Here is a 17160-nt window from a genome sequence, read left to right as displayed (position 1 = left end):
ACGATAGAAGTTGTGCAATATCGATCTCTGGTGCATTTTCAGGTTGTACTGCGCGTTGTTCAGCACGATGTCTGACGTTTCACTTCACATTCTGAGAGCTTCTTCAGGAACCGAATTGAGCAGCACACTTTCTCCATCGAGCACAAAGCCTGTGATGAAATGGCACTCCCAGTACGTGGCACGAAATTTTGGAAACAATGCCGAACAAGACGGCAGTATAACCTTAAAAAAATACACATCGGAGAGTGTTTACATTTGTTGGTCTCTAATTTACACGAAGCCTCTGGATAGATTAGTCCTGACCCTGTCTAACCGATCTCCAGGTGGTCCGGCTTTCCCCTCCACATTTAGCGACATGTGTTTAAAAGTATTTGGATGATTTAAATTCCACGATAAGCCACTTCGTTGAGCCATCATTTGTGGCCAGGTTGCTTCTGAAAAAGAGTTAAATAGCTCAGTGGGCCTTACCTGGTAAAATAAAAATCTGTAAAAATGCTCTTTAATTATTTAAGACCATACATGTTTGATCATTTGCAAAATGTATATCTGCAACCATAGTTCTATAGGAATAGATATTAATTTAAGACTGAAGCCAGAGTCATTATTTTCAATTAAAATTGTGGCCGATAATAAACTGTTAATCTTAGAACAAAAGAGGACTTATCCAATCACAAAACTAATGCTCCATCGAAATGCATGGTGAGGTGGATGCAGGAGAAATAAAACTGCTGAATCTGCACAACTTTGACTGTCAGGCATAATTATCACTTTGCTATACATGAGGAGTGTACGAATGCACTGATTCATTGATACTAATTCTTCGAGCTTAAAATATGCACATTTACTGGGTGTGTAAGAATCAATGTTTTTTTCAATTCACATACGTTGTATGTCGTGGGTTTACACAACCGTTTTACACACTAAAAGCCACTACGTTCACGACAGTGTTACAAAAATAATCGATTCTTGATTCGCAACCATTAATCGTCACAATTCATTGTTGGTGGCTACGTATACAGTAGGGACGAATCGTGACACCCCTACTAAATACATAGCCACCGTTATCACAATGTAGAACATGGGGAGACAAATAGGGCAGGGTAACACAACTAAAATGATAAGACAGACAAGGGGAGCGAGTCACACGCAAGATTAGTGGTATGGTGACAAAAAGGGCTGGACAAGACATGCCATTGGCAGTGAACGGGGTCTTACCCATCTTGGGGGTCAGACTCAGCTCAGTGTCGGAGGAGGAGGACTGTCGGCTGAAGGACTTGATAGGAGAAAACGAGTTGGTGGTTTGTGCTTTTTGAGGACTCGATAATGGCGGTGACTGACTCAGGAGCGCTGCCTCATCCAGAAATGGGGCCCTGTTAGCAGAGGCAGCACAGAGATTTTGGGCTTATAGGAAAATCTTCAACCCCACTCCCCCCCCCACCCATATCTAAAGAAACAAGTTTAAATAAAAATATATCTCAAGAACTGTCCCTCAGTTAGCTATTGGGGTTAAACAATTATGGTTGTAATGTAACTTCAATATAAACTTAGCTAAATAACAAATGTTCTTTTAGGTTTCATTTAAAAAAAACACACAACCATCTTTTCACACGCCAATAATTGGGTGACACAAGGTGTACATTTAAATTTCATGTGACCAGTTGTGGGCAGGAATTTTAGCGTCAAGGTCAGTGTCTGCCTTTGCTAACATTGTGACCCTCCTTGTCAAACATCAAGCTTCGTAAAGGGGTGACCTTTTGTCTGTCTGCCCTGCAGACACATGCAGGGGCTGCATCCGTGCATGCTAGGGAATGGGATTAAACTTAAAAAAAAACAATCTTTTAAAAATAACTTGTCATCACAGCATCCAGCAGTTCAGGGGTCAGTTGGTGTTAAACGAGCAGACACTTTTTCCGTCTAAGGTTATAAAAAAGAAAAACAATCGAGATAAAATACTGAAGGCCAGCTAGTCAGTCGATCAACAGTGGGCACATGCTCACAAAGTCAATCGTTACCAAAAAAAAATGCACCGAGCAGTCGATTTACCATGTGCTAGTGTTAGCACCTTTTTTTGGTAATTAACGTGACCTCTGGGTCAACAGTTTTTTGTCATGGAGCAGGTGAGCACCAACTGAAAACCACCACGCAAGGTACACTTGAGAAACTTCGTATGGCAAACAGAGATGTAATTCTTTACGAATTAGTCGTGGTTAAGGACACAGGCTCGCATGCAAACAAATTCGTGTCGGGGGTTTTGCTCCACGCGGTGCCATACACACGCAACATGCAGCGAGCGGTGTGGTTCCACTGTATGAGTCGAGTGCTGGCCAAATACCAGATCAGCTTCTTTAAAGCAATTTAACAGCACAGTAAAACAAAAGTCCTGCAAAGGCAACGGCAAGCTGTACCAAAGGGTGGGCTTTCACAAACCGGTGGCCTCTAGAAAAAAAGCAAAAGGGAGAGAGCAACCCATTCACAAGGGAAAAGTCTTGACCACAAACTAATCACCAATATAACATTTACACCAGCCAATCAATCATTGACTTTGACCTTATCTACAGATACAATAATTGGTTTAGCATGTCAGGACTTCTCATTGTGCTGTTACTTTGCATTAGAGTGCCACCTCTGATAAATCTCACACAATTCTGGCCGATACATAGCAAGGTCCAGAATGGCAACAGAAGTTGATTTTTGATATTCAAACGCGCATACGCAACACATTTTCATTTGGCTACACACAGCTGATTTCTAAATGCCTTTGTTACACAGACAGAAAGAGGACATTAAAATGTGATAGTAATAAACTCCCGTTTCAGAGATATGCAAGCAAGGACCAATCTATCCATAATAATAATGAAAATGGTATTACGTATTTCATAATCCCTATTAAAGAGATATTCACGTGAAATGTGGCACTTAAACTGTTATTTTTAATCTATAAAAAGCTATGCTTGATACCAAACACAAGCCGAAAAGAACAGCATGTCGCCGCATATTTGATAAAAAATTTTCCCTAAACATTTTTACAAAACGAGGGTCAGTTTACAGGGCTGATGATGATTGCACTAGCGGCCCAGCAAGGCTTCTATTCAGGCCAGGTCCGCTGTTTTACACCTTTCTCTGGAAGAAGTGCAAAGAACAATCCTCTTTATTCCGCATGGCTGAAAAGAGCGCAGTCTAGCCGGGTCGAGCATCACAGGCCTTTGACAGGTATAGCGACAATAATCATTCCAAGAGATGACACATTCTTACTGTCTATTGAGAAGATCTGGAAAGGATAAAAAATACTCTTTATTCTCTGCACTTAAACATGCCAATATGATAGACGAGACAACGCAGTTATCATGGCAATGTGCAATGACATCTGCTGTCTCCCTCAATTTCTCTAACCCAGCCACCAGACCGTGCTCTTTTTGTGCTGTTTTCCAAGGGAGTTATTGGCATGCGACCATCAACCAATTCATGCCTTCAGAGCTGATTTAAGTTTGATTATGGAAAGCTAGGCAAAGAAGCTGTTCATTTGTGCACTCATTGGTGACCGGGCTGAAACCGTAACACTCACTACATTGAAGAACCGTTTCATAACTGACGGCTGGATCTGAGGTTTGACACCCGGGATATATCAGTGGTGTCAGCTCAGTGCTCCGACACATGCATAACCCCCACGAGCCACAGAGTCACCGCAACGACTGCCATTTAGAGAAACCGCTCCCTCGCCAACGGGGAGGCTTGTGTGTGGGAGGTGGTTGGCAGTGGTGGCTCGAACGAAGGGGGGGGGGGGGTTATAGGAGGGGAAACGTTAAGAGGGCATTAGGATCGGGTGCTTGCCGTACCGAAAGACAGGAGGGTGGGAACAGAAAGAGAGAGAGAATGTCCCAGGGCAGCGCTGCGAGCAGTTTGCACAGGGCTGCTCAGGGTGGAGTGGAAACCTTTCTGCATCAGCGTGCGCTTAGGCAGAAACCTACGGAGGAGAAAGGGGGGAGCGGACGAAGTGAAACGTTAAAGGGGACATGAAAAACACTGGACGGTAAGGGGAGGACGGTGGGGACCCTGTTGGAGGATCGCAAAGTAGGACACGCTGATGAGCTGCAATACTCTCCACAGCCAACGCAAGGAGAAGAAACTGGAAAAAGAAGTTAGTAGGCCTAGACCAAAACACACGACTTCACAAGAAGGGCACTTCAGTTCATCTAACGCCTGGGAATTTATTTAATATACAGATAGTCCCCGAGTTACGATGGTCCGACTTGCGATATTTCGATGTACGCATCTCTCGCCTTGTGTGATGCAGATAGGATTGTTTCCTGAAACAACTTTCTATTAAATTGCAGTTCATATAGGTAAGCTATAGAATATACCTTGTTTTTTTACTTTACATTTTACTGTGCAATACAGTATTGTAATGAATAAATACATACAGTATATAGTTTATACAGTACGGTACTGTAAATTGCTCTGTTTTGCTAAATTATCACCATTCTTTAAGACTCCTGGGTAGGCGAGGCCATCTTCGACTTATGATATTTTTGACTTACGATGGGGTCGTCGTAACACATCTCCATCGTAAGCAGAGGACTACCTGTATAGTGCGATCCATTTATAGCTATCCCACTAAAATAATGAGGGATAATATAGAAAAAACACATTTTAATTCAAAGCCTACCACAAATCTCAATTAACTTATAGAATTTCAACACGCTCTCCTCTGTAAGGTATGGAGCCATCGCTTTCACAAAATTAATTCACCTATTGAGAAGATAGTCACTAGAAATTAATGGTGTATCTATAAAGGATCGCCCTGTATATTGGATTTTTCTTCTGAGCGGATGTGGTCAAGTTACATAACAATCTTAGCATTTTCATATTCGGTAACATTCGAGACTCCCTTGCTTGGTCTATAGAACGTTATCTCACTGTATGCCATCATCACACAGCAAGAAGTCTGAACAAGACAATCAACCTTTAATAGTTTCAGAACAGGAGCCTGTGAAATTCAATTTACTACGATCAAGGCTCCAAGATAACTGTGGCTCATGTCACAAGTGGTTTTACTTCGGTCATTTTCAGTCAGTCGACCGGTGGCACCTGGGTCTGCCCCGTGACCTCCTGCCAGCGGGCGTTCGACACTTCACGTGGCCTCAAGGTGCACATGGCCTGGCACAAGCGTCGTGGTGACGTCACCACCACTTAGTGGCGAATGGCGGTTGTTGTTGTTACTTCGTCGGCCAATGGACTACTAAAGTCACTAATCGGATCTCTATGTTCCAATGTGATTCGTGAATACCGCTTTTTGTGCGTCCCAATGCATTTGATGAAGATCGCAGATAATCGTAGATAAGGGTATGTAGAGCACTCGGCTTTTATCTGGGATAGCTATGGATAACAAAGATGAATGTATGTCATGTAGACTCTTGTGTAATGTACTGGAGTGTGCTGCATCTGCGGGCTGCAGAGGTGATTGGATGCCACAGAAATGAACAATGTTCTCTTCGAAATTGTTAAAACCCACATATCGTGACCATCGGCTTCATCATCACAATCCATCCCCTTCATCTGTATAGCATTGTTGTCCTCACCCTCATCATACATTGCCACGGGTAATGGGATGGATTTACCACATGATACACGATGCACAGCCTATGCTGCCAGCAGAGGGCAGTAAGGCAAAAATCGATCGTTTTACAGTCCTGTTCCAACGTCTATGCTCGCTGCCTCCACCAACCTACACTGACCAGCATGGTGAAGTATGGTGAAATAATCCCCATTACCCACACACCGTGGGGAGGCTCTCATCCAGCAGTGTCTGGCAATGGAGATGTACATGTGAACGTGCACGTGAATACATAAACATGTTTACAGGTACACACAAACCACGACTGACTCCAAGGCAAATGGGATGCCAAGATTCAAAACTCAAGATCTGATGTAAAAAGGTGTTATTGAGTGGAACATGACTTCTCAATTTGTACCCGCAGCTACCTTCAATGTATGGTTGCCATAACAAGAGAGAAGAGGAGGCTTAGGAAAAGGAGTTGTGAGCAAGCATAATCACAAACCTGAGCTTGTGGCTTCTAATAACCATGAGGTCCTTAACATTCCTTCCTTATTAAATAAATAATCCAGCAGTTAATGTGTTTAAAGTCTTGCTGTGGAATGCTTGTAATTAACATTGAAGGCCAGTGGCTCTCATTGGAAAAGTTTTAAGTTCAAATACAGGCCGGGGTTGACACAGTCCATCATCCATCCGGGGGTTGATAATATAAATACCACTTTGTAGGCAAGTCAATATTGGTTGTTCTATGGATATGAATGTGGAATTTCAATCAGTCTCAGGACTGTAAATAGGAGATTAGAACTTGAGCAAGAAATCACTTTGACTCCACATTATTGAAAATGTAATACCCGACAACGTGATGGTGGTATCTACTCAGAGAGTGCAGTAGAAAATGAAATGAAAACTGAAAAAAAGAGGACCCAGGTGAAGTTGTCAAAACAAAGGTAAGAAATTTCAGACTGGTTCAGCAGAGGACAGAGTATTGGTAAAAGTGGGTGTAGGTTATGAAAGATGTTAATAAAACAGAGGGCAGCAAAACACTATTCTCTATAATGAACAGATTTCTGAAGCCCTTGTAAAGATATAGTAACAATATCTGATGAGATCGAGCACATTCTGGATGATTTGGTCACCATAATGATGGTAACCACAATACTTGTGGTCAGAATGCAAACAAAAAACATTCTCTGATAATATATGCATTGTCTTTGAAACGGATTGGTCCACACCAGAGACAGCTTTCTTTGGAGCCAGTATGTTTTTTGTTTGCATTCTGACCACAAGTAGTGTAGTTAATATAGACATTGTTCCTTGTAAAAGGTTTCAGTTTGGTGTTTTAACATCTTAACACCTGTTTTGTTGCCAGAAAAAAGGGGAAACTCTATTCTCATAGGGAGGCAATAGATAACTATGTATTTCAGAAATAATTTGTACAAAATAAACAACTGTCAAAAGGCGGCTAAGAGACAGTTTGCAATGTCAGAAAAAGTTGTTTATGGGTTATACAATCACTTTGAAAGGGTAGAGTGGTCCAATATGGTGTTAAAGGGACTGGTGTTTTAAGCAGGAGTAATGCATGTTACTGTGTAGAACAGTGTGGGCCAGGAAAAAAAAAACTATATATAAAAAAAACATTCAATCTATAAATACAGCTGCTTGTGGAGTGCACGAGGAATTTTATAATGGGACGGGGTCGGTAACTTTGCAAGCTCAGAATAGAACACGGCATGAAAGCATTATAATCAGGAAAAGGAGGGTCTGATGGGTGAAACATGTTCAGGATGGGGAAGGGCAGGTCACGAAGACAGGCGGGGGGGGTCGCAATCAGAGAGAAAGCGTTGCAATGTGCCTGGGATACAACACTTGCTGGGCAACAATTGACCAAAAATACCATGCACACAACCCCTCCAGAAATGTATATTTTAAACATTCAGTGTGACTTTCCTCGTTAAAAGTAAAACCATATGTTCGCTTTTGTTTCCATGACTAGGAGTGGAAGATTCTGTGTTGGAATTGAATACAATTTTCACCATTTTACTGTGGGCGATTCCTGCAGGTATCGTGATTCTCCCATGGGAGATTCCAAAATTTCAATCTCCATTCACTTGGACATGTGTGAAAAAGAGCCTCATAACTCATCGGATTTCTCCAGGAAAAACATTATTCTGATCTATTGATGACTCAATGTCATCATTGAAATCACCAGTATCTTCTGAAACTACCAAAGCCTGAAATTTAGTGACGATCCATGTAATTGTCACTAGAATGAAGATCCAAGGACTTTCATGATAATGCACAAATATTATATGGACGTTTCCTATGCTGTCAATCCCATTCAATTAAATGTGGATTCTTGCAGCTTCATCATTCACAGAATCCCCATTCATTTCAATGAACACTCCAAAACCGTCATTTACATGAACAGCATTCCATTGGAAAATTCATAGGCTCTCAAAGATAACCATTAGTTTTAAATGGATATTCCCCATCACTCCATTTAAGAAAATGGGATTCTCCGACAGCCTATGCATTCCCATTCATTTCAATATGAATTCGTGGAACTTAATGAACATATACAATTCTAGCAATTCCACAATACTATATTCCCATTTGGAATCACAATTCCAGACTAGAGAAAGTGTCTTAAAGGTTAAGTCTGTAAGTCTGAAAGGATCTCACATCGTGTGGTTAAATTAGGAACACAAATCACAGGCAAGTCACTATTCCAACACACCTTGGCACTCATCATTATCTCATCAAACTACTTCAATATTTTGATTTGTCCTTTGATTATTAGTGGTCCTCTGTGCACGCGAGCTACTCACTCCTTTGTGTCGCGAGGAATGGGGGTCGGCTGGCTCTGCTGCTGCTGCTGCTGGTGGTGCTGGTGCTGCTGCGGCCCAGGGCTGGATTCACCAACCAGAAACTGGACGCCGGTGCCAGGAGCGTTGCTGTTGTTGGTGGTGCCAGCTGACAGGGGCGGAAATGGCGTTTGAAGTTGGCTGACCCGTCGTTGGCCGAGCAGAGCAAGGACAGGCGGGCTGGGCTGTCCAGGAGCGGCGGTGGTTGTGGCGATTGCCAACTTCTCAAGGGTGCAGGCTGTGCCGATGGCTCGGACCACCAGGCCAGACTCGCCCTCCAAATCGAAGCATTGCAGGTAGCCCACAACAGCATTGCCAAACATCTCCAGCACCTTCAAGCCAATCTTACGCTGAAGCTCACCTGCTCACCCACACACGGAAGCACGCACACAGAACAGCACTGGTCTTTTCCAACGGCTTTACAGGTGCAACTGAGTGGCACTGCCTATGGCTGCGTGTGTTGAGAAAAGATGAAATTAGAAGGGTTATGGAGATGCCAGTGCAGGGCAGAAGTCCAGAGCAGATCTGGGGTCAATCATAATGAGTCACTGCTGCCAATGTTCTCTGAAAAGTAAAAGCGAGCAGCGGACTTTCTTTCTCTAGAATAATAATGGTTTTTTTGCACTACTAAGGCGTCAACTGCGAGATTCTACACACCAGACATTTGCGAGATGAGGCGCTGGCGAGCCTCGTTGGAGGCGCGGGGGGTTCTGATGCGGTCGATCCACTGGTACTCGGGGTCCTCGTTCACCACCAGCTCCTCCACAAAGCCGTGCACGGCCAGCGCACGGTAGCACCGTGGTATGCACGTTGCTATGAGCGAGCACGCACATGCGCACAGAATCATTAAATTGACACGCGCACCCAAATGCATAGTACGTAACAGTACAAGGAAAAAGTGACTTATCGACAAAAAAAGCGCAAATGTGATCACTGCATCGGTCTTCCCATCATGCCCTGTATGTCAAGTGACATCACCAAAACTACGCGTTTAATGCACATAGCAAAAATATTATGCATCCAGTTAAAGTGGGAAACTAAAGCGATAAATATTAAAGTCATGAAAAAAATCACAAGCCAACACTCACAGCTGAAAAACTTGACTCCGCACGATGACTGGCGGAAGCGATTTATGTCGTTAAAAAGATCCACCTTGATGGTGACATTGATTTCGCCACGGATTCCTGAAAAACAAGAACAAAAACATCAATTACAAAATGTTCTAGTAATGACAGCATCAAATAGGGGCAGAATCGATTTTGCCAGCTGTCCCCCAAGTTCAGCTCTCTGACCTATAAAGTAAAAAGACATCTCCTTGACTCCAATGAGGAGTAACCTTGTCAAGTGTCCACGCCCTTCAATATCCGACTTCATATATAACTAGGCACATAATGCTTGATTAACACTGATTGATACACGCATTTATTCGTGATGACGATCATTACCATCTCCTTGCTGGAGGTAAAAGGGCTTAGTTGTTAAATAAGGTGGTTTCCCAAATGTATTATGGTGAGTATTAATGTTCCCAGCCACTCTACTCCTCTACACATGTAATCATGAGTTCAGTCAACTAAAGAATGAGCATTTTATCTTACAGACAAGCAAATGGTAACTTAAAAAAACAATGTTACATGCAAATTGCAGGTTACTTTGTATTTATTTTGGATGAGTCACATTACATACTGTAGACTACTCTGCATATCCGATTGTTAAACAATTCTTAACAGTCGAATACACAAATCGTTGATAATGCAAATGTACAGCCTCTGCATGCGTTTGCACATATTTACATCGTTTGACTGATAAAGTAAAATATAACATCTCAGTCGATGTATACTTTATTAATATATTTTACTTGCTCTGACTTGGTTGTACCTAAATGTACAAATGCACATTCTGAATTCTTCTGCGTCAGATTATGTTGTCCCAAATTGCATTCATCGTACTACACGTGAATATGTAAACCTCGACAATAGTGGATCACAAGTGTAATAAACGACTGGACCACGATGTCTGGCTCAGTGTCCTTTATTATTCGGTTCGTGCTATACACCCACACGGCTGTCTTTACTCTGTAGCTTCTCCACGGTGCGGACTCCAATGTCGGCCCGATCCACAACAGCAGCTCCGCTGCTGTTTCTCTCACACAGCCCCCTTGGCTGTACTCTCTGCTGCTCTTCTCCCTCCGCAGCTCTCACAGCTTCTTGCTCTCTCTCTCTCTCTCCGCAGCTCCTCCTGGCAGCCACACCGCTGCCTCTAACACGCAGCCCTCCTGGCTGTCTCCTCCCCAGCTGCACACCACTCCGCAGCTTCCTCTTATCTTCGGGGTTGGCTCCCGATGGCCGTCGGCGCCCCCCCCTCTCCACACTTGCCCGCGTGGCCTCACTCTTTTCCGCTCACACCCCGACTGCCTTCCACTTCCGGTTTACCCGCTTAAAGCCCCGAACCTTCCCCCCACGTCACATGACTCCACCCCCCGTGACGTCACCTCCGGAAGGTCGCTTACGCCCGCATTACACCACCCTCCCCCGTAGAAAAATCCCAGCCGACCTCGGCTGACTAATAGCAAATCGTAATGCGGCGAACCGAGCTTCCCCCCCTAAAGGACACTAAGCATATAATGTAACAACAAGAACAACAACAACGCAATTAACATCCACGAACGTACAAAAGCATGCAATAAATACAACTGTAAGAAAAAATAACAAGACAGCAACAATCAACGAAACGTAAGCGATTTGGAACGTGTGCGGGTCGCCGGCCCGTCCCGGACGGTCGGCGGCCCACTCGCAGAACGGGAACGCGATGAAAGTCGAGGAATGACAGGGGGTAATCCCCCTGTCGTAGCCGGAAGTCCACCGACGTCCCGTGTCCCTAAAGAGTTAGTCTTGGGCTTGTCCTGTGACCGTGCCCGCAGCTGGGTCGGAAGAGCTGCAGGGCTCGAAGGTCCCGCAGACCTGGCAGGCGTCCTCCGAGCAGGGCCCCTCGTCCCCCGCAATGTCACGGCCGGCCTGTCTGGAACAGGTACGACAGGCGCTCTAGCGAGATCAATGGACGCAGGCAGGGGAGAGTCAGCAGCAACAGACCCCGGCAAGGCAACATTGGGGGATGACGCATCATGTAAGGGAGCAACATATGGTTTCAAGCGCGACGTATGCACAACCCAGCGACGAGACCCAATCTGGACGCGTGCTGACTGTGGGTTGGGAACCGCAATGAGGCGTACGGGACCATGCCAGGGTTTGTGCAATTTCGGCGAGGTCCCCGGACGTACCTGTGGACAATGAAGCCAGGCTAGGTCCCCAACCTTCCAAGGGCACTCCCCCTCAGACCGTCGCGCATATCGCTCGTTCCGGGCCTGGGCTTTGGCCGTAGCCACGCGGGCATTCTCCCGCGCCTCCGTGACTCGGCGAACCGTGTCCTGAATGTATTCAGGAAGTGGTTTACGAGGTCCCTTCACCCCAGTTCCCAATTGCACATCCACCGGCGGCACGTTTTCCCGACCATACATAAGGTAAAACGGCGAATATCCTGTAGCCGCATGAGGCGTCATCCTGTATGCCGAAAGCACCCCGGGGATGTGCAGATCCCAATCTGATTGTTGTTCACTCACGGTATGGCAAAGCATGGCAGACAACGTCCTGTTCAGCCGTTCAACCATACCATCCATCTGCGGATGGTATGGGGATGTCCGTACTTTCTTAGTACCAAGGCCCGCGCACACTTCCGCCAATAATTTAGAAGAGAAATTCCTGCCCTGGTCCGTGAGGAGTCTCTCAGGCGCCCCCTTATCCATAATATACCCAAACAAAAAGGCGTCGGTAATGGCCGCGGCCGACTGATCGGGCAACGGCCAGGCCATCGGCCAACGGGAGAGGTACTCAACCCCTACCAGCAAATATTTATTACCCCTCGCCGATGGTGGAAAAGGTCCCAATATGTCCAGCGCCACCAATTCATTGACTCGAGACACCTGAATCGACTGGAGAGGCGGCACGTAAGGATGTTTCGGCGGCTTACGTTGTGCACACGCAGGGCACGCGCGCACGTGCCCTACGACATCTGTCGCCATGCCGTGCCAAAAATAATGACGTTGCAACGTCAACAAGGTCTTCTGCACCCCTAAATGTAAGAGAGTGTCACAATGGAGGGTTCTAATCAACTCGAACCGCAAGGACGTTGGTACCACCAGGCGCCAACGTTCCTGGAACCCCTCCCGCCACATAAGCAGACCATCTCGGAGAGCGGTTTGCGGCCCCACAGCCGTACTCGGACACCCATTGTCCTTAGCAGACCGCTTCCGCAAGGACACCAATGACTCATCCATCATCTGTTCCCGGATCCAGACAGACCGCGGCAGATTCAAAACCCCGTCAGCCGGTCCCGGTTCCATCGGAGTGTCCGACTTCTCGACGGCCAACGTGAGCGGCTGAGGGGGGTTTGGAATCGGCGAACACCTATGCGTCCCCGACTCACATTTACAAGGGGCGCGCCGCGGTAATCTGGAAAGTGCGTCAGCGTTCGCATGGCGCACTCCCTTCCGATGTTGAATTTGGAAGGAAAATTCCTGTAGCGTGTCCAACCAACGTGCCAACTGTCCGGATGGCTGGTCAATTTTAAGGGCATATTGCAAGGCCGCATGATCCGTACGCACAATAAAAGAACGACCGTAGAGGTATGGTCGAAATTGCCGTAGGAAAAAAACAACCGCCAATAGTTCTCTGCGAGTGACACAGTAGCGGGTTTCCGCAGGAGACAAGACTCGGCTACCATACGCCACGACACGCTCTACACCCCCTTTAGACTGTGATAACACCGCCCCAATACCTGTGTCACTCGCGTCCGTATCAAGAATGAATGGGTGATCGAAATCGGGATAATCCAATGTTGGGGCCGTGGCCAATAGATCACGCAGACTCCGAAAGGCCGCCTCCTCCGGCTGTCCCCAAACAAACTTCCGTCCTTTACCCGTAAGGAGATGCAAAGGCCTCGCAATCGTCGCAAAACCCGGCACGAATCTTCGGTAATACGAGGCAAATCCCAAAAACCGCCGAACATCCCCCACGGTGGCCGGAGTCGGCCAATCCCGGACGCACGCCGTCTTTTCCGGATCCGTGGACACTCCCTCAGCGCTCACGATGTGCCCCAAATAGCGGACGGACCGTTGCAGTAGGTGACATTTCTTTGGTTTGAATTTCAATTTGGCAGAACGCATCCTCGTGAACACTGTCTCCAGCCGCGTCAAATGTTCATCGAATGTGCGGCTGAAGACAATGATATCGTCCAAATATATAAGACATGTCTCCCACTGCAACCCCGTCAAAACGAGCTCCATCAATCTTTGAAATGTAGCAGGGGCCGCATTCAATCCCATCGGGAGACAGTTGAATTGAAATAACCCCTGCGGCGTACGGAATGCGGTTTTCTCCCGTGAGGACTCGTCAAGGGGAAGCTGCCAAAATCCCGAAGAGAGGTCCAGTGTGGAAAAGAACTTAGCCCCCGACAATGCGTCGAGGGAGTCATCCATACGCGGCAGGGGGTACGCATCTGCCACCGATATCTTATTCAATTTGCGGAAATCAACACAAAATCGCAATTTGCCATCCTTCTTCTTAACCAAAATGACTGGAGCGCCCCATGGGCTGTTAGATGGCGATATAATGTCCGCAGCCAACATGTCTTCCACTGCCCCCCGCACGTGTTCTCGCTCCGCAGGACTCATCCGATGCGAATTTAATCGAATAGGGGCAGCATCGCCCGTCTCAATGTGATGGTAAAGCAAGGAAGTGCGGCCCAAATCCAAATCATCGGAGCTGAACACATCGGAATATGTCAACAACAATTTACGCAGCGCACCACGTTGCTCCATGGACAGGGAAGAATTTTCGTCACATAAATGAGCAACCCAACGATCATCCGAACTCCTTGGCTCGGAAACCCCAGCAACAACTCCCCGGCTATGTGGACAATCATGGGTCGCAAACGCCGTAGTGGCATGTGCCACAACCGTACCGGCCGGGATACGGACGTTTTCTCCCCCCGCATTAAGCACCTGTAAAAACGGTAATTGATCCGGCCGGACGATGGTCTGTGCCCCCACTAACGCCAACCCGGTTGATATCGTGGCGGACGGTGACAACAAGACCCCTACTGCTCCTAGCCGATCAGGCAGGGGCTTCCGATACCGCAAGGGTATAAGCATCTGTGTACCAGGTGGGATGTCCACAGATGCGACGGACAGCGCCTGCACTTGTACGGCCGAAGCAGGTCGCCCCCAGGGCGACGGCAGGAACGAGATTTGACGGCCCCCCGGCAGTTCAATACAATTCTCATTGATTTTGATCAAAATGGGCATCTTAGCCAAAAAATCGGTGCCTAACAAACAAGGAACCGCCAAAGATCTCGATATCAACACAACACCCGAGGCCGACACATCCCCAATAGATATCTTAGCATCCACCTGACCCACGATACCCATGCTACCCCCGTTCGCAGCGACGCACGACCCATAAACCGGACGCACAGCCCCCGACGGAATGCCCAACAGATGGAAAATGACATCCGATATAATAGTCGCAGACGCCCCCGAGTCAACCAAAATGCGCACGTCCACACCTTGTATGGACCCCGGTACAGTGGACGAACCCGTAGCGGCCGCGACAACTCTCCGTGCCAATTTGCGCCACTGCGTAACTGAATGAAAAGGCCCCGTCGATGGCCTTTCTTTAACAACAACAATAGGATCGCGCAACACAGGTGGTGGGTGAGGTGGAAAGCCTTGCCGAGTGTCTGGTGCGTGCCGACATGCCTGTTTCGGAGGATCTTTAGGCGACTTGACCGGTGCCGAGGCCTCCTGCTGCGGCGGAGCCGGGAAGCGGGCCCAGCAGTCTCTGGCGTAGTGGCCCCTACGCCCGCAGCGGAAACATTCGGCCTCGTTGCGCCGAAGCGCAGGCCTCGCCTCCTGACGGCCCCGTTCTGGTAGCACCGCGCGCGGTCTCGGCCCGCCGCGTCCCGTCCATGGAGCGGAGGCGGCCGTCAGTTGTTGAGGGCCCCGGTCATCCGGAACATAGACGGCCTGCGCAGGGTTCCACCCCAACGCTTCCCCTTCTTTGACGGGCCCCCCCGTCCACGCCGTCACTTGTTTCCAGCGACGGAGGTTGAATTGCGCATCGAGACACTTAGCAGCCATCCGGGAAGTTAGCTTCTCATGCCCACACACAGGCATGGGGATCCCTAGATCCCGAGACAGCTCCAACATTTTCCCTAATATGAGAGGCTCAAGCAGGTCCTGTGGCGTCTCAGGATAAGCTGCCATGGCCAGCTCCAGCACCGCACCCCTGAACGCCACGGGCGACTCCTCTGGTGCTCGTTGTCGTTGAGCGAATCGCCGATGCGCATCATCTGGTGGCTCATAAGCATCGGCCATTTCTTGAAAAACACCACATAAAGTTGCCTTCTTATCGGTCGCTATGGAACGGAAGAATCGGACAGATTCGTCGTCCAGGAGAGTCGGCAACACCTCCAAAGCCTCCGCATCGGTCCATCTTGCTGTGCGTACCGCCGCCAAGAAGCGGCAGGCGAACGCGCTCCAGTCCCCACCGACGGAAAATTCTTTAACTGTTGTAAGGTGGCGACTCCGACTCCTCTTCCCGCCGTCTTCCAATGGTGGTGGTTGTGATGGCAAATTCAAAATGGCGTCGGCCCGCGGCGTGGCCAAGATGGCGGTTTGGCGCCACGGAGCGCGCAAAATGGCGGCCTCTTGCCGCGTGGGCAATGGCGGCGGCAGGACAGGCAACGTGGCGGCCCGCGGAGCACCACTTGCATCATCCATCGTCCCTGGCGCGACGAGATGGCATAGATGCGCCAGGACGTCCTTAAGTGCCTCCAGTTGTACCGCCATCGCTTGCCATCGTTGATCCGCGTCTGATGATGTCGACGGACCCGCCACCGCGCCAACATCCTCCACTCCCGTTCCCGTGGTCTCCTCAGCCGGGCTCTCCTCCACCACCCCAACAGGATCCGCGGTTGGAGGGAGTTCGTCGTCGTCGGACGAAGAAGCCGATGCAGGCGCCGGATTAACTTTCTTCCTCACTTGTTTCGACATGCCGTTGCACTTCCGACACCAGTGTAATAAACGACTGGACCACGATGTCTGGCTCAGTGTCCTTTATTATTCGGTTCGTGCTATACACCCACACGGCTGTCTTTACTCTGTAGCTTCTCCACGGTGCGGACTCCAATGTCGGCCCGATCCACAACAGCAGCTCCGCTGCTGTTTCTCTCACACAGCCCCCTTGGCTGTACTCTCTGCTGCTCTTCTCCCTCCGCAGCTCTCACAGCTTCTTGCTCTCTCTCTCTCTCTCCGCAGCTCCTCCTGGCAGCCACACCGCTGCCTCTAACACGCAGCCCTCCTGGCTGTCTCCTCCCCAGCTGCACACCACTCCGCAGCTTCCTCTTATCTTCGGGGTTGGCTCCCGATGGCCGTCGGCGCCCCCCCCTCTCCACACTTGCCCGCGTGGCCTCACTCTTTTCCGCTCACACCCCGACTGCCTTCCCCTTCCGGTTTACCCGCTTAAAGCCCCGAACCTTCCCCCCACGTCACATGACTCCACCCCCCGTGACGTCACCTCCGGAAGGTCGCTTACGCCCGCATTACACAAGCACCGAAGTTTGGTAAGCGTTAGACATTATTAACATTTGGCGGGGGGGGGGGTGATGTGTAATGTTACTTCACTGTTGGTGAGT

At 48.2% G+C, this 17160-nt stretch overlaps 1 protein-coding gene across 3 annotated transcripts in view; it reads right to left on the bottom strand.

The window, feature by feature from the left end:
* C2CD5 (C2 calcium dependent domain containing 5) overlaps positions 1 to 17160 on the bottom strand; it is a 66727-nt gene that overhangs the window by 38642 nt on the left and 10925 nt on the right. For all 3 annotated transcript variants that reach the window (XM_078594211.1, XM_078594213.1, XM_078594212.1), the window contains exons 5-8: positions 9504 to 9599; positions 9073 to 9228; positions 8380 to 8776; positions 1216 to 1370 (exon numbers count right to left, since the gene is read on the bottom strand). In XM_078594211.1, the coding sequence (XP_078450337.1) occupies positions 1216 to 1370; positions 8380 to 8776; positions 9073 to 9228; positions 9504 to 9599 (804 nt within the window). The remainder of the gene's footprint in view (positions 1 to 1215; positions 1371 to 8379; positions 8777 to 9072; positions 9229 to 9503; positions 9600 to 17160) is intronic.

Source organism: Lampetra planeri, chromosome 5 (assembly GCF_965212315.1).
Source record: "Lampetra planeri chromosome 5, kcLamPlan1.2.h2, whole genome shotgun sequence".
NCBI classification, from domain to species: domain Eukaryota; kingdom Metazoa; phylum Chordata; class Hyperoartia; order Petromyzontiformes; family Petromyzontidae; genus Lampetra; species Lampetra planeri.
The sequence above is the reverse complement of the archived record's forward strand: the minus strand, read 5'-3'. Positions and strand labels throughout refer to the sequence as shown.